The sequence below is a fragment of the Drosophila sechellia genome, chromosome 3L, assembly GCF_004382195.2.
Source record: "Drosophila sechellia strain sech25 chromosome 3L, ASM438219v1, whole genome shotgun sequence".
NCBI classification, from domain to species: domain Eukaryota; kingdom Metazoa; phylum Arthropoda; class Insecta; order Diptera; family Drosophilidae; genus Drosophila; species Drosophila sechellia.
Genome location: NC_045951.1, coordinates 1,641,443 through 1,657,412, shown reverse-complemented (window position 1 = coordinate 1,657,412; position 15,970 = coordinate 1,641,443). Strand labels below are relative to the sequence as shown.

General features: G+C 47.0%; 4 protein-coding genes across 10 annotated transcripts; all 4 read left to right on the top strand.

Annotated features, from left to right (window-relative positions):
- The first annotated feature begins 43 nt into the window (after positions 1-43).
- Positions 44-1,361, top strand: LOC6610359 (methyltransferase-like protein). Of its 2 annotated transcripts, none has more exons than XM_002034909.2 (2): positions 44-236; positions 424-1,361. In XM_002034909.2, the coding sequence occupies exons 1-2, from the start codon at positions 142-144 to the stop codon at positions 1,235-1,237; spliced, it is 909 nt and encodes a 302-aa protein (XP_002034945.1). In that variant the 5' UTR covers positions 44-141; the 3' UTR covers positions 1,238-1,361. The 2 variants fall into 2 exon arrangements, with proteins under 2 accessions (XP_002034945.1, XP_032573128.1); XM_032717237.1 differs by having other exon boundaries at positions 51-369.
- A 111-nt stretch (positions 1,362-1,472) lies between these two features.
- On the top strand, positions 1,473-7,836 carry LOC6610358 (vesicle-associated membrane protein 2). Of its 5 annotated transcripts, none has more exons than XR_004361641.1 (8): positions 1,473-1,552; positions 1,996-2,429; positions 3,206-3,278; positions 3,531-3,681; positions 3,756-3,914; positions 3,978-4,029; positions 5,710-6,160; positions 6,756-6,841. XR_004361641.1 is itself a non-coding variant. In XM_032717239.1 (7 exons), the coding sequence occupies exons 3-7, from the start codon at positions 3,250-3,252 to the stop codon at positions 6,941-6,943; spliced, it is 579 nt and encodes a 192-aa protein (XP_032573130.1). In that variant the 5' UTR covers positions 1,481-1,552; positions 1,996-2,429; positions 3,206-3,249; the 3' UTR covers positions 6,944-7,836. The 5 variants fall into 5 exon arrangements, 1 of the variants encoding a protein (XP_032573130.1); XR_004361643.1 differs by lacking the exon at positions 5,710-6,160 and adding an exon at positions 5,405-5,502 and having other exon boundaries at positions 1,477-1,552; positions 6,756-6,843; XR_004361644.1 differs by lacking the exon at positions 5,710-6,160 and adding an exon at positions 4,307-4,707 and having other exon boundaries at positions 1,477-1,552.
- A 2,064-nt stretch (positions 7,837-9,900) lies between these two features.
- LOC6610356 (vitamin K-dependent gamma-carboxylase) lies at positions 9,901-15,966 on the top strand. 2 transcript variants are annotated; one of them, XM_032717635.1, is made up of 4 exons: positions 9,901-10,180; positions 13,467-14,070; positions 14,129-14,475; positions 14,544-15,966. In XM_032717635.1, the coding sequence occupies exons 2-4, from the start codon at positions 13,484-13,486 to the stop codon at positions 15,626-15,628; spliced, it is 2,019 nt and encodes a 672-aa protein (XP_032573526.1). In that variant the 5' UTR covers positions 9,901-10,180; positions 13,467-13,483; the 3' UTR covers positions 15,629-15,966. The 2 variants fall into 2 exon arrangements, with proteins under 2 accessions (XP_032573526.1, XP_002034942.2); XM_002034906.2 differs by lacking the exon at positions 9,901-10,180 and having other exon boundaries at positions 13,372-14,070.
- On the top strand, positions 10,792-13,357 carry LOC6610357. Its single transcript, XM_032717638.1, has one exon. It carries the CDS (start codon positions 11,212-11,214, stop codon positions 11,953-11,955), a length of 744 nt encoding a protein of 247 aa, XP_032573529.1. The 5' UTR covers positions 10,792-11,211; the 3' UTR covers positions 11,956-13,357.
- Positions 15,967-15,970: the final 4 nt, after the last annotated feature.

The following is a 15,970-nucleotide window of genomic DNA, read 5'->3' as shown; positions in this document are numbered from 1 at the left end:
CTCGGATGAGTACCGCTTCGAAAATACTAACGGTTTAACTTCATTGGATCGGTGCACGGCCACACTGGCCGCGTGTTTACAAAAATATATAATTTGGATCGCACCAACAGGGTGTGATATATACCGTCATTCCCGACCGACATGAGTGACAACCCCGCCGCGGAGAACGAGAAGCGACCGCAGTTCGGAACCCGCCTGCTCACGGATGCTGAAGACGTCTTCAAGCACAATGCTTGGTAAATATGGGTGGCAAATCCTCCGGAGATTGGCCAGCAAAAGTTGGGAACACACTCGCCAGCGTAAAAAACCGTCGGGAGCGGGCAGCCGGGTGCTCACCGACGCGCGAGAGGTGTTCGAGTTTAACGCCTGGTACTTATCTTCAGTTCAGTACTCATGAAAATCCCTCTAAACCTGGATTCACAGGGACCACGTGCAATGGGATGAGGAGCAGGAACTGGCCGCGCAGGCGGCTGTAGCCAAGAACTCGTCCTCAAAGATGGAAACAGAGCAGAAGGAGCGATTTCAGACAGACGCCCCCAAGTTTTGGGACTCCTTCTACGGCATTCACGACAACCGCTTCTTCAAGGATCGCCACTGGCTGTTCACGGAGTTCCCCGAACTAGCTCCTCTGGAGACGGATTCGGCGAAACTGCAACCTCGCAGCATTTTCGAACTGGGCTGTGGAGTAGGAAACACAATTTTACCCCTTCTACAGTACAACTCTGAAGCGCAGCTCAAGGTTTTCGGATGCGACTTCTCCGTCCGGGCCATTGAAATCCTGCGAAGCCAACGGCAGTTCGACGAGAAGCGCTGCGAGGTGTTTGTCATGGATGCCACGCTGGATCATTGGCAGGTGCCCTTCGAGGAAAACTCACAGGACATTATTGTGATAATTTTTGTGCTGTCCGCAATTGAGCCAAAGAAAATGCAGCGGGTATTGGACAATTGCTATCGCTACCTGCGTCCCGGGGGCTTGCTCCTCTTCCGCGACTACGGACGATACGACCTGGCACAGCTGCGCTTCAAGAGCGGCAAGTGTATGGAGGACAACTTCTACGTGAGAGGCGACGGCACCATGGTGTACTTCTTCACCGAGGAAGAACTGCGGGGTATGATGACTCAAGCGGGGCTGCAGGAGGAGCAGCTCATTGTGGACCGAAGACTGCAAGTTAATCGCTGTCGCGGCTTGAAGATGTACCGCGTGTGGATTCAGACAAAGTTCAGGAAACCGCTTTAGGTCAATTAAGACGACTAGTTCTGTGCATTTTAAACCCTGTTTAAATCAATTGATATAATTATAATATTATACCCTATATATTTCGAAATACAAAGTTCAAACATCATATGTAATATTACTACAACTTTGAGCATTACTCTTCCTTGTTTTCAAATTTTCCACCCCTTGGCAATCGGCACTTGTGAATCTTGTGAATCGCTAAGGAAAAGCTTCTCGCTGGAACACCATTCGCTGCTGGCCATCCAGGCAGCTTTTTCCCCAAATACACATAACAGTTAGGAAAGCTGCAAGTTTTCGCAGTTGGCCAAAAACGTCGTAAGTGAAAATTTTCCTTGTGCTGCGTTAAAAAATCCCTAAAATATTATTTAAGCCTGGTTTTTGTAAACTGAAGCTGCCCGAGCAAAAGTAAAGTGATTCTGATCAAGAGTGCTAAAACTGATTGATTAGGAATACGAAGATCAAGCGAAATGTCAACCAAAGTCAGCGAAAACCCTTGTCGTGCAGAATTTCATTGATTTTTCTTACTGAGCCCACGTTGCACTTGAAATTATTTTTAAAACGTTTTGCAGTTTGAAGACAGCTTAGGTGTCCCTGGGGGTATGCAACGGAAATGAGGAAGGACATGCCTCTTGGCTGGGCGTGTTGCTGCCACCCAAATAGCCCTCTTACGTCCCAATTAGAATTCCATAGCAGCCCATTTCAAGCATTAACCGATGTACTAAAAATAGTTGCAACTATTTTCGCACTCTATTCAGCAGCAGTTCCAGCGCTGAGCCAGAAAATTCCTGCGAAAGGCTGTCGTGGCAAGTGTTACCCGCACACATACACATCATCCAGATCCAGCCAATCCCCCCGTGGAGTGGAGTGAATTTTCATTGACGACGGGGCGAAAAAGCTCTGGCGGAAGAGCGACAGAGAGAGAGAGAGGCGGCACTGAGAGCGCAACCCTCTAGAACAAAAACAACGAAACAGAGTTCAGCTGCACCACCACCCACCACCTACACCACCACCAACGCCACCACCGCCCACTGACCATCCCACATCCCGACCTGCGCCAGTGGAAGACAGTGAAAGAGGCCAAGTGCACAGTGCATAGAGTACCTTCATCCTAATCATCGCCAGCCGAATTCGCTGAGGCCACCAGAGCACCACCAGCCAACCACAGAAGCAACCACACAGCCACCAGAGCCATGTAAGTGGATGGACGTTATTGATTTGTTTTCCGGCGGGGAATGGGGGTTTTGATTCCCCGCCCTGCTATTCGCCGTCACAGAGGAAATGCTCGTATGATAGCCGCATTAAGTATACGCAGCATGGGTCCTTCATTTCAGTGCTCGCGACCGTAAAATCCGTAAAAGGAACACGGGCCAGCTGCAGCTGCCATTTCGGTTCACTAGGCATGATTCACTTGGCGATGACGTTGTGGCATCACATGGCCAAGTCTCTCACACCGCAAAATCAATAAAAACACGATTCGCACCCGTGAGTCAGGACATGCAAACTAAGTTGCACCTATAATTTGGTGCCTTGGAACCAAACATAAGATATGTGTCATGATCAAAAGAAAAGCTCGTCTTATACACACATACAAGTTGTTGATAATGCTCTGTGATTCCATATAAAATGGATTTTGCTTATAAATAAAAGCCGGGGAAAGTTGAGAAATCCAAAAATATTCCCTCCACGTAGAAAAACCAATTGTCGCCGGTCGTAGGGGTTGGGGTCAGATATTGATTTCCTTTTCTTTGTCGTGGGAAAGGAAAATACGGTTTGATACAAAGATTTTGGGAACAACAATAACCAATAAATCTATGATTATACTTCGATACTCTATTGTTTGTGTCACTAAAAAATATGTATCACTTATGCATCACTTAGAAACCATACAAACTAGTCCAGCATAAGTAGCTTCAACTATTATAATTATTTTATTTAAAATTAACAATTTCCCTTCGTTTGGCCCCGCAGAGCCCAGAAGCCGAGTTAAAGGTCAAAGTTTTTGGGGGTCTGAGATGGGCAAGAAAGACAAGAACAAGGAACAGTAAGTGTGTCCCCAAGTTAAGGGGTAGCTGGCTAGAACTATACTCCAGCACTGTCCGTAGCCCACACGTATCTTGGAGATGTTTCGATTAAAGCTAGAAACCATAGTCGTTCGTAACCACCCACCCACACCCACTCTTTGTGTAATCTAAGTACTGTATTTAATGCGAGAGCCCCCGTTGGGAGTTGATTAGTCTTGGCCCGAGCTATTCTTGTTCTCGCTTCCGATGACTAATGACGACCTCCTTCGCAGGGCGGACGCTGCACCAGCTGGCGATGCACCACCCAATGCCGGAGCCCCGGCCGGAGAGGGCGGCGATGGTGAGATTGTGGGCGGACCACACAATCCGCAGCAGATTGCGGCACAGAAGCGTCTGCAGCAGACGCAGGCGCAGGTCGATGAGGTGAGTTCCGGGACTGAAAGTCGATCACAGATCAGCCATTCCATTAACCACTGCATCCCTGAATCCCCGACCAGGTCGTGGACATCATGCGCACGAACGTGGAGAAGGTGCTGGAGCGCGACAGCAAGCTGTCGGAGCTGGACGACCGTGCCGATGCCTTGCAGCAGGGTGCCTCGCAGTTCGAGCAGCAGGCGGGCAAGCTCAAGAGGAAATTCTGGCTCCAGAACTTGAAGGTAAGTGCGACGATGGCAGTTACCTTGTGGGACCGAACTTCAATCTTAGTTTTCTCTGCACAGATGATGATCATCATGGGCGTGATTGGCCTTGTTGTCGTGGGCATTATTGCAAGTAAGTTCACAGATCCTGGGCGAACTTGGTGCACTCATTTCTGGGACACACATACCCCAGAGAAACTGACCCTGACCCAAGCCACACCACACCACACAACTGGACCACCACGCACACACAGAACCGAGGATACTTTCAAGATCACCCAGTTACCCAGTTGTGTTTGTCTTTTGAGTTCGCCTTTATTTAGCGCTGATTTCGTTGGCCCGAATCGCTTTCGTTTATCTACACACCGAATCTAAATTGCGTTCTTAATTCCGCCACTTTTTTTCTCTAGGTAACTTTATGTAGATTGCTAACTATCTAATCCGTAAGAAACTAGTTCTTAGCCGCAATGCAATGCAAATCGAAACCAAATCAAAAGCCAATCAATCAACCCAATAAGAACCAATCGAAATCCAAATCGAAACCAAAACCGAAACCAAGTTCAACTCATTCACAACTTCTATGAGTAGAGCTGCGAACTCACAGTCCAACTGACCGTTCGCTCAACCGATTCGACCTAGATGCCTTGCGAAATTCCCATAACTATAGATCGATCGATCATATCATGTCATGCGCTTCAGCCACCACTAGATCAATAACTAAATGCTAAGTGGCATACATATGCGAGTATTTGTATTGTACTATGTATGCCCGAGCCCAACATCATCTGGTTCCATACGAGCATACGCACAGGTTCGGTAAAGATTTCATTTGATGCCCACTGAAAGTCGTGTCCTGTGTTGTTTCGTTTCGTTCCGTTGCCTAACCACCAGTAATCAAGTTGAGATCACGCCGAGTATCGGATCCGCCAGCTCCGTCCATGTGGGTTGCGGCTGAGGGTCTGGACGACGATGGAAGGATCCCGGCCAGAAGCCGACCTGGTGGAAGTGGACCGATATTCGATGGTGCCCGTTAGCCTTATACGTAGGACCTTACGTTCTAGCTAGCTAGTTCTAACTCCCGTAAGCCGTAATCGTAAAGTTTGTGGTTTGTTCAGTGTTTCGTTAACAGTATCCGTATCCGTATCCGTATCCGTATCCGTTTTTCGTTTGTTTCGTTCTGATATTGGCAGCAGCACCACAGCCACAGACACACGACTGTGCCATGTCCTGTGTAAAATACAAAACTCGAACCCACTTCCCAGTAAAAGTAGTCCCTTCTCGAAACTCGTTACTCGATACTAAGCCACCACGCAACTCGTTACTCGTTACTAAGCCTCCACGCAAGCGCAACGGCCTTCGGATTGGAAAAGCCAGCCTTTCTTGTGCCACTGAACCACAGCAAAAGCATAAAGTACTGCCATTCTACTTGTTTTACCTAAGTTCTTTAAATGTTTTCACCTTGATTTGACACACTCTCAACACCGAACCATATTTTTGAACAATTACAGAGAAAGACGAAGAATAAATACACAGAAAGCTTCAGCTTTGTACAATCTTATTAACCATAAGCAAATCAATTTACCCAATATAATACTTTGTATGTGAGGTAAACAGCGATAGCAATCTTTTATTTATTACTCATACGCCACGTTTATTGCTAGGTGCACCCGTTGATAAATCCTTTGTTTTACATCACTCGAAACCGTATCTATATTTATACTTTATTGTTACCAACTTTATCAGCTCGCTTTGAAACAAATCGAACAAATTTGAATTAAACAAAAACATGAACTCACCGAAAAATTTCTCGTAGAACCGTACATGTCGGATGATAATGCTGCTCCGCAGCCTCCTGCCTTGCAGCAGCAGGTGGCTCCGGCATCGGCAACTGCACCTGGTTCAGCACCACCACCACCACCACAACTACTACAACAACAAGAACAACAACTACAACCACACCACCATACACAAAATCTAAAATCTGAACCACCGACACTCGAGAAACCATTGGCCGAGAAATTGACCGACCACCCACAGAGTCCGTCGGATGAAGTGGCGACTGGACAATAGAACGCTCACGATCTCTCTTGAAAACCAACATTCAACCAACCAACCAACCAATCAACCAACCAACCAAACTAATCAGCCATCGATTAACCACCAAGACGCATCCGTAGAACCATAGTCAAAATTAATCAAAATCGAAAAGAAAACATTTCACACTTTCTTTGTACCATTGATAAAATCGATCTAATCGATACACTGTAAGCAAACGAAAAAACGGCAACATATCAATGCAAATAATCATACCCAGTAATTTGACACCTGCGCTTCTTCTTACTTCCGTTTCCGTTCGTGCTCCCACTTCCGTTTCCGCTGTTCCCTTGGTTTTATATTATTTCGGCTGGCTGTAAACGGTGTCTCATCGTTTACCGCCAGCTTTAGCCGCATGTATGTGAGTTAATCGATGTCTATATGTGATTAGTGCCTTATTATTTGATTTTTACAATTCAATGTTGTATGTGTTTTGGAATTGGCCTAAGTTTATTGCACCAAAAGCGAGAGGACTTCTGTTCGGGAGGCTCAAAAGAAGACAGCTTCCAGTGACTGCCTAAATGTACATAAATATATATGTATATATATATCCCTACCTGTTCGATGCAGTTGTCCCTGCTGTCCGCCCCCACCCACTGTCCACATCCCATGTCCACTTGCTATATTCCGTCATGAGTGAGCTTTTAGGCCTTGAAGTGTAATATTTTTGGCGTATACTCGTGTATCGTTGTCTGAGATTGGCTAAAGAGCGCAAAGAGCCATCCCATGTCGTGCCCTACTAATTCTTGCATCACTTTGAAACAGATAAACTTGGACTCATAGGCGGGGAGCAGCCGCCACAGTACCAGTACCCCCCACAGTACATGCAGCCACCGCCGCCGCCTCCGCAGCAGCCAGCCGGAGGACAGTCATCGCTGGTGGATGGGGCAGGAGCAGGAGACGAAGCAGGAGCAGGAGGATCGGCAGGAGCTGGCGACCACGGCGGCGTGTAAGCAGTCCCGCTGCCAGGACGAAAGTTTCTCGATTAGTGTGCTCCTCCAGCGGGCGAAAACAAAGCAGAGAAGACAAAAGAAAACCAAGAAAGGAAAACTCAGTTAAACTAGAAAATCTCGAGAATTGCAATGGAACTCAATAATAATATCCACTTGGACGATGTGCACGAGTTGGTGTGAGAGGTTTTAAGTAACTTACGTCATAATATTAATACTAAATCTAATGCAGACGCTCCGGACAATTTGAAGTTGTTGCTAATTTGTTTATGGTTACATTATTTCATGCATAAAACGGTATATATAATTATAAATATAAATACAATCTAAATACAAATACAAATATATGGAACTTGAATATTACGAGTGACTCCAACCACTACCCTGTACTACCTGTACTACTATACGGAACTAGCATCTCTGCGCTGCACTGGCAACAAGGAGCGCCAGTGGAAGCAGGAGGACAGGCGGTCGCTTCCCGATGTTCGCAGCTCTTTGAACTCAGTTTCCTTAGCAAATCGACTAGACAAAACCAACAGAATCATAACTATTTCGGAACAGACGCGAAACCAAAGAAATGAAATCTAAGCTTTGTTCCTAAGTAAAGTTACGCAAATATGATATTCGAAATGTATAATCCAAAAAGATGAATTTGAATCGACGGGCCGCCAGAGAAAACGCAGTTAAATGTTTTCAAGCAAGTTTACTTATACAAAAACAGCAAGCGAAGTCGGCTGGAAAAAAACAAACAAACAAATGAAGCCAGCAGCAAAAGCTGATAAACCCAAAGTCTAGTGAAAATATACAAGCGATTCATTTGCTGCGTTTTGTTTACGTGCGCTATCATTACTGTTGTGTTTGAGAATAGCTCGAAGGGTTCGATTGAAAGCGGAATCCAGACAGTTCAACGATTAAATTAAGCGCTAGACACAAAATACGTTGGTTATCCACAGGACTTAGTTAGCTCGACGAGGCATACATATATGTTTGTATATTTCAATGTTACGAGTAATAGACGAGGCGGTACTTAGAGCATATATATGTACGTGTATGTAACGATATGATATCTAGATCTCACACACTCCACCCGAAACCATTGCCCCCATCACAGCCGATAGCCAATCAGGATCGGAGTCAGATTCAGGATCGGAGTCAGATTCAGATTCAGATTCAGAGAGCCACAGCTCTCAGCAAATATTGTACCCAACTTGTTCCGAAGATACTGCATACACTACGTTTAGTGGATTAACTAATTGATTCTACAAGCGCCTGCCCAAAGTGCTTTGCCTACCAACCAACGCATTGGGGCACGAACAAAATCGAAATTAATTAGAGAAAAACCAAAGATTAATGGGGAAAACGAATCGAAATCCAATTCCAAATCCGAATGCAGGTATTTTTAGCAATATTCGTAGCGTGTACAATATGTCGCCCTTAAAGCTTATTAGAATCAATCTCGTCAATGTCCATCTCAACTCACCCAGGCACTTCACATGCATATAACCATTAACAGATATAAATCAATATATGTATGTAATAACCAATGACAAATGTTTAGAAGAGTTTCGATTTATGTTTGGATTTTAAGCAGACCCGAAAAGAAAACAATTGTATACACAGAAACACCCATGAAGCCCCTGAGTACGGAGAGCCCACTGGAGCTCCCGGCATCGCATTGCGATTTTCCGGAGTCCTTTGGGCGGCGGAGTAATTCCGCAGTAATTCCCGTCTACCAAGACGGGGACACACAAAACAAAGAAAAACTCTATAGGAATCCCCGAAAGCAACAGACGGCTAATGAGAGTATATATATATGAACCGTATATAAACAATAATATTACTAATTAATTTAATGATTAATTGCACCCCGAAAATACATAATTATTTAAATAAATAAATAAAAACAAAACCAAATTGTTTTCTAAAGGTGGGTAAGCATATTGATTGAAGTAGGTGGGTATTTGAATTAAGGCAATAACTTCATTGTTTTAAATATTAATTTAATGGAAATTTCCCAGCGCTGACATGTTCTCCAAGCTCGTGAACCTGATTAACTCCCAAATTGGGCGACAAAGGATGCGCTTGTCTAAAAATAGGAGCGCACCAAAAGTGTAGCATACTATCCAGGGCACTAAACTGCGCACTTGGGCTGCGTACATAAATACCAATTGGGGCGCAGACAGCGTGCAAACAGGGTAATGAAAATAGAAGCCCGTCTGCGGTGGGGAGCCTACGCTTAAGTCAGCCAAGTGGTGGAGCACCAGGCGCCTGTTTAGCACACACACTCACTTGCCACACCTGATTAAAATCTATTGACAATGCAGGCGACGCGAAATTGGAGCGGCGCTAACAAGACTCCACAAAGGGACCGGTGGCCCCTGCGACGGAACAAGACCAAAGCCGCCCGGCAACCAGCACTTAATGAAACCCAATTACCGCAGGTGTCCGCCAGGCAAATCCTGGCGGCGGATGGCAAACAATAACAGCTGCTGCCGCAGCACCTGCAAATTTTATTTGCATTTTCCGGCCATTCTCACACCTCCCAACTATTTCCCAGGGGTATATTGGTTTCCATTCAATCAGTTGGTGCTCTACAAATTTTATAGATTTAAATTACGAGTTCTACCCGTATGTAACTTCATATGTGCTTACATATTCAAAGTGGAATTGGAAAATGTATAATTGTAAGTCCCTGCATTCCTGGTAACTCTGAGGTCGCAACTCGCAGTCAACGGAAATTCACTTGTTTATTGTTATCAACTTCGTTGCCATTTCCCGGCAAGGACATGCGCAAACACCCCCACTTCCGCCCACATCACTTGGCCATCATCCCCTCTGCGGCACCAGGGATTAGGGAAAGGAAAAGCAGAAGGGACACATCTCCGAGTGGAGCAGAGTGGCGTATAAATACCACGCAGCTCGTGCGCACAGCCTCAGTTGGCGGACTGTGTTGCTCGCGATTCCCTTTTCCCAGTCGCTGTGTCCGCAGGTGAGAGTTCATCCGGGAAACGGCCAACTGTTGCCAGTTGCACTCGGCGCTGGCACTGGCGCGCTGCAGGGAGCAGGATAACGGCCCCAATTACTGCCCCAAGTGCAGCAAATTACGGGTGTGAATTTGATTAATTGCCTTGAAAAGCGATTGTGAGCGGAGCAGAAGTGACTGTAAGCCGGGGATTTGTTATAACGACTTGTATTTGAAGCTGACCCCATTTCCGCTTTAATTGGCCATAACAACACAAAGTAAGTAGTGCTCTTCGTACGATTTGTACTATAAGTAAAGTTATTGCTATTTCGAAGTTTAAACGCATGGTAGTATTGAAAGTAAATGTAGTATTATTTTGGAATTCTAATTCCACATTCAAGGACAATCTATCTTATACAATACAAATCTTTAGAATATGTGATTTCTAATTATACAACATAAAAGCGATGGCATACTACAATTAAAAGCTTATACTGACATATCCTATAATGTCAGGCCAATTAAATATAGAAGGTATAAAAACATATAACCTTAAAATCACTGGTGTAACGGTGTTTTTTATCCTTCCACTGAACACACTGCAGCATACTGCATTTACCCCTATTTCCAACACTGTCGTGCAGAGGAGCCCCAATCGAGTGGCACTGGGGGTGGGTGCTGGCGAGAACAAAACTGGTTGCCAGTCGGGTCGGCGGCTGGTCAATCATATGGCGAGAATAGTGGTTAAAGCCACCCCTGGCGTGCCAGCTTTATCGGGGGTTGCATGTGGTGTTGGGATTGCACGGTGTGCCGAGTGTATCCGATTCCGACTTCTATATCGAATCCGAATCGGACCTGGTCTCGAATTCGGAAGCGCAATCGGCGGCTCGCGCACAGTCAGTCTGCAAACTTCGGAGCGTGCGGTTGTCAATTTTCGGTCGTCTGCGTGTTTTCTCTTTCCCGATTTCAGCACTCTTCCCGCACACACACACACAGCACTCGCCACACACACACACACGGACGCAGACACAGGAAGAAGAGTGAGAGAGGGTGGAGCGGAGGGGAGGCGACTTTCGCTCGAATTTCTCGCTTGTTGTTATTGCTGCTGCTGCTGTTGTTGCCGTTGTTGCTGTGGCCGTAGTGTATATACCCACTGTGTGACTCCACAGTGTGCGTGTGTTTTTTCCTGAAAGTTCGAATTCTCTTTTTCCGCCTGCTTGAATCAGACTCGGGTTCGGATTCAGAATCGGAATCGATAGTCACCAACCAACTAACCAGCCAACCAACCAATCAACCAACCAAAGTCACCATGGCCGACAACAACAACTGCCCAAAGTGCAAAAAATCGATCGCCGCCAAGGAGGCGGCCGCCACGAGCATCGGGTGCAGCGCTGAGGACTGCCGGAGGAGGTTCCATCGCACGTGCGTCAACATCGACGACGCGGTCTTCGAGGCGGTCCAGAAGAACCCGATGATATCCTTCCACTGCGACGAGTGCAAGAACCAGTCGCCGCGCGCCTTCGCGGCCAAGCTGCACACCATCGAGGAAAAGGTCAATAAGGTGTGCAACGGGGTCAACCAGATCCAGGGCCGTATGTACCAGCAGTACTTCCAGTTTGGCAACCAGCCGCTTCAGGCATTGGGCGCCTCGGCCGCCGGCGTGGGTGGCGGTGGCCTGGGTGGCGGACTGGACGGCAAGAAGCATCCGCAGCAGAACAACCTCATCGTGGTAGGGAACAATTGCAACTCCGACCGACTGCAGGTGGTCTGCGACTACGGGCGCTGGGTGCAGGTGGGCAAGTTCGCCACGAACACCAGCGAGGAGGACGTGATCGATCACCTGGCCGAGGAGCTGAAGATCAACAAGAACCTGGTCAAGTGCACCAAGCTGGTGAAGAACGATGCCAACCTGTCGCAGTTGTCGTACTGCAAGTTCAAGATCTCCATTCCGGACTACCGCTTCAACGAGCTCTTCAACGAGGCCATCTGGCCCAGCGGCGTGATGGTCAGTCCCTTCACTCCGCGCTCCCAGCTCAACCAGAATCGCCTCTAGAGGGACGGGCCCGGCAGCCGGGAGAGCGGTGACCGGGCGAGGGTGAAGCAGGAGCACAGGACAGGCTGAGTAGGATGAGGAGGATGAGCAGCTGGAGAGCAGGTACCCAAGGGAGAGAGTGCGCCTGCGCAGGGAGCGGATGAATGATTACGAGCAGCAGCTGGAGGAGGAGGAAGAGGAGGAACTGCATCGCGGCCTGGCAAACAAGGGTTGCTATACGGACTGCAGCACACCGCGGATTCCCCGAGTGCGCCGACTTGGGCTGATTGATGGAGCAGCAGACGGAGGAGCAACTATGTGCCCCCATTGTATGCTAATTTTCGACACTCGAAAACATTGTCTAGATCTTTAAAAGCTTACAGAACCTATCTAATGGAAAACCAAGAGCATATTTATTGAATTAACTTTGAAAATGCATTTTAAAATGTTTTAGCGTTGCGTAAATAACGAAATGAAATCGATAAAGAAAACCAAAAGTATTTTAATGGCAAACTCACAAGTAAAATAGATGTGAAGCAAAAAATATTAGTCATTTATGCATTACTGTCGTACTTAAATTAAACTAAACCGAAAACAAAACGAGAAAACTAAGCAAACCAACTAAATGTACTTAAAGAGACACACACACACACATACCGAAAGCGGTTATTCAGGCGCGTATTTAAACCATTTACCGTTTAACCATTCAACCCATTCAACCCAGGCACCGAGGTTCCCCCTTCATCTTCATTTTCCAACTGACTTCCGGGGTCTGGGGATCCTGCGGATCGACCAGACCGACGGAGATTCTACTACGACGCGTGTGCGACTACCAATCACATTAAGTACTTAACCGTAACCAATATCAAAAACTATATTCAAGCAGACGACGGCTTATATTGTATTCGTATATGTATGTAGTTTGAGGCATTTTCAAAGCTTGTTCCTGTTCCCAAAGACGTTTGGACATTTTGCGAACCACTGCACAGGACACTGGCCAGCAGCTAGACCCATTCAGATTCAGATTGAAAGTATATATGCATTTGCGTTTTCGACGGCCGGCGCTCCCAGTTGGGATGTCCGGCCCGGATGGCAGTTACCACAGTTACCACACACGTTCCACACGGACAGGACTAGAGACGAAACTAGAGGAAACGAAGCTGGGCAAATCCGTTGCAATAGTAACTCACTGACCGAGTATAATGGATGTACATTTCGTAATTGATCTATTTTTTTACACCGATCCGACAGCAATATTTTCCGTGGGCTCCCCGCCAGCGATCCGAACAGAACCGTAGATATTTACGCAAGAGTCAGCAAACGAAATGTAAAACACATATATTATATATTTAGTATACAACCATATGCATGCATGTATTTATGTCAACTTTTTCAATAAATTCTACAAAACTTAAATACCAAACACGATTGGAGCGGATTGATCTTTGGGTCATCTATGGGCAGCTACGTCGATCTATCAGTATTAAGTTTACTCTACTTGCAAAGGACGTGTTCTTTTGCTTTCTTTACAGATTCAAGATTCAGCAGAATGGCCAACTCCAAGCGAAAGCTGCCCACGAAACCCAGTGCCACAGAGGACCCTAATCCGCAAAAAGACACACCTAGGTCGTCGGAAGAATCCCGCACAGATGTAAATCACAAGAGTGCCAAGAAGTCCTTCCTTCCCCTAAACCAACTCTTTCGAGATTGCCTCGGTCACGATCTGAGCCACTTCACCAGCCTGGCTCACTTTACCAGCTGGCTTCACAGACCGGTAGATGGAGCAGCCCTGGGCATCTTTCGCATGCTCTATGGAGCAGCCATGCTGATTGACATTGCAGAGGAGCGGGGTGGCGGCCAGCTGGACATGCGGTTTCAGGAGCCGCTCCACTGCCACTTTCCACTGTTCAACGGGATGCGGGCATTGGCCTATCCGCTGATGGGCTGCGTCTATCTGTGCATGTGGCTGGGCGCCTGGGGCATCATGCTGGGCTATCGATTCAGGACCTGCTGCCTGGCCTTTCTGATACCCTACTGGTACATCTTTCTGCTGGACAAGCCGACGTGGAATAACCACAGCTATCTATTCGGTCTGGCGGGAACATTGCTGCTCTTCACCCAAGCGGAGTCCTACTGGTTTGAATGCCATTTAAATTCCCTATTTCAAAATAAACGAGCTGTTTCCACCTTTCAGCTCCCTGGACAGCTGGCTGAATCCCCGAAAGAGTCGCTGTATTCCCTACTGGAACTACTTCTTAATCAAATTCCAGTTCTTCGTCCTGTACATGTACGCAGGTCTGAAGAAATTCTCGCTGGAGTGGCTATCCGGATACGCGATGTCCAATCTGAGCCACCACTGGGTCTTTGCCCCGTTCCGGCAAGTGATTGATCCGGAGCTGATAGACCTGCTCATCGTGCATTGGTTCACCGCCTTCTTCGACGTGTCCATTGCTTTTTTCATGACCCTGGAGAAAACGCGCCTACTGGTCACTCCATTCATGCTTAGCTTTCACCTAATGAACTCCCGACTGTTCGTAATAGGTAAAGTGTCCTGTTAACTATCTATAATCCTACAAATCAATATTTATGTAACTTTGCTTATCCATCAGGCATGTTTCCCTGGGTTTGCCTGGCCGAAGTGCCGCTCTTCTTCAGCTTCGACTGGCCGAGGAGGCTAACAAACTGGTCTAAAATACGGGTCGTCCATCCAAAAGGTCCAGAGGAAGAGCTTTCCAAGCCGGGAATCCTGGCCAGACTGCGCACGGGTCTCATCCTCGCCTACTGCGGGCTGCAACTCTTCCTGCCCTACTCACACTTCATCACCAAGGGCTATAACAACTGGACGAATGGGCTGTACGGTTACTCCTGGGACATGATGGTGCACTCCTACGACACGCTTCAGACATCCATTCAGGTGGTGGACAACGAGAGCCGCCAAGTGCACAACCTGAATCCATACGCTTTCACGGAGTACGATCGCTGGACGAAGTACGCCGACATGGCAGTGCAGTACGCCAGGTGCATCGAGGAGAATATACGAGAGAAACAGCCAGATATTGGGAAGAACATTTCCATCTACTTCGACATCTGGTGCTCCATGAACGGACGCTTCCAGCAACGTTCCTTTGATCCACGCGAGGATCTTCTCCGCGCCAAGTGGTCCCCCTTTGAGAGCACCTCCTGGTCGCTGCCACTGCTGAACGAGCTGAACCACATGCGGCCCAAGCTGCGCACCATTGAGACTGAGGTGCTGGCCTGGAACAACTACTCCGATGTCATTTTCGTGGCGGATTTCCCGGGACTTACTCTGACGAACTTCATCTCGCCGGACCTCATCAACTGCACGCTGACCATTCTCGAGGGAAACGTTCGGTACAGGAACGAGCGGGATCCGGATGCCTATTTCCTGACAGCCGGCAAGAGCATCGGTCTGGAGAGCAACATCACCCACTTGGTCACCACCATTGGCCAGAAGCCAGCTTCGTATCTGTTCACATACACCAACAAAACGATGCTGGAGCAGGGCATCACGATAGAACAGCCTGAGATCGAGGAGCGGTCTGTCCTGCCGCTGTGGCAGGAGTTCCAGCATAGGGTTACCAACTACCAGCAGTTTTTGGGCCACATTGGCAACTGCCTATTGTACTTGCTTTACGATGTGCCCATTCCGCAGGCCGTTAAGGGGGGAGATTGAAGGAGAAGGCTAATCATCGGCTCTATTTCGGTTTTAGCCGTATCTAGATTCGATATAAAATCTGTTCAATCACAATGAAAACCTATATTGCCTATAAATAAGAGGATAACAATTTATATTGAAGAAATGAAGGTCCGATTCGAAGTATCTACACAAATCCTCTTGGTTTTGTCTATATCAATGAAATGCATTTAATAATATCACATTATTTTGCATTTACATAACGATACGCTCAAATCAATCGAATCTCGAAACGAAACCTTGGAAACCGGAACAGAGCGATATAACCGAATGTATGGGTGATAAAACTGATAATAAATGTTCCATATTGTACCACATCCC

Bases quoted from the DNA above. Each gene is read 5' to 3' on its own strand.
- LOC6610359 (XM_032717237.1), top strand. From the start codon at position 206: ATGCTGAAGACGTCTTCAAGCACAATGCTTGGTAAATATGGGTGGCAA. The intron at 370-423 runs GTACTTATCTTC...CTGGATTCACAG, and splicing joins GTGTTCGAGTTTAACGCCTG to GGACCACGTGCAATGGGATG.
- LOC6610358 (XM_032717239.1), top strand. From the start codon at position 3,250: ATGGGCAAGAAAGACAAGAACAAGGAACA. The intron at 3,279-3,530 runs GTAAGTGTGTCC...CCTCCTTCGCAG, and splicing joins AAAGACAAGAACAAGGAACA to GGCGGACGCTGCACCAGCTG. The intron at 4,030-6,755 runs GTAAGTTCACAG...ACTTTGAAACAG, and splicing joins TGTCGTGGGCATTATTGCAA to ATAAACTTGGACTCATAGGC.
- LOC6610357 (XM_032717638.1), top strand. From the start codon at position 11,212: ATGGCCGACAACAACAACTGCCCAAAGTGCAAAAAATCGATCGCCGCC.
- LOC6610356 (XM_002034906.2), top strand. From the start codon at position 13,391: ATGGGCAGCTACGTCGATCTATCAGTATTAAGTTTACTCTACTTGCAA. The intron at 14,071-14,128 runs GTTTGAATGCCA...TCCACCTTTCAG, and splicing joins ACCCAAGCGGAGTCCTACTG to CTCCCTGGACAGCTGGCTGA. The intron at 14,476-14,543 runs GTAAAGTGTCCT...CTTATCCATCAG, and splicing joins CTCCCGACTGTTCGTAATAG to GCATGTTTCCCTGGGTTTGC.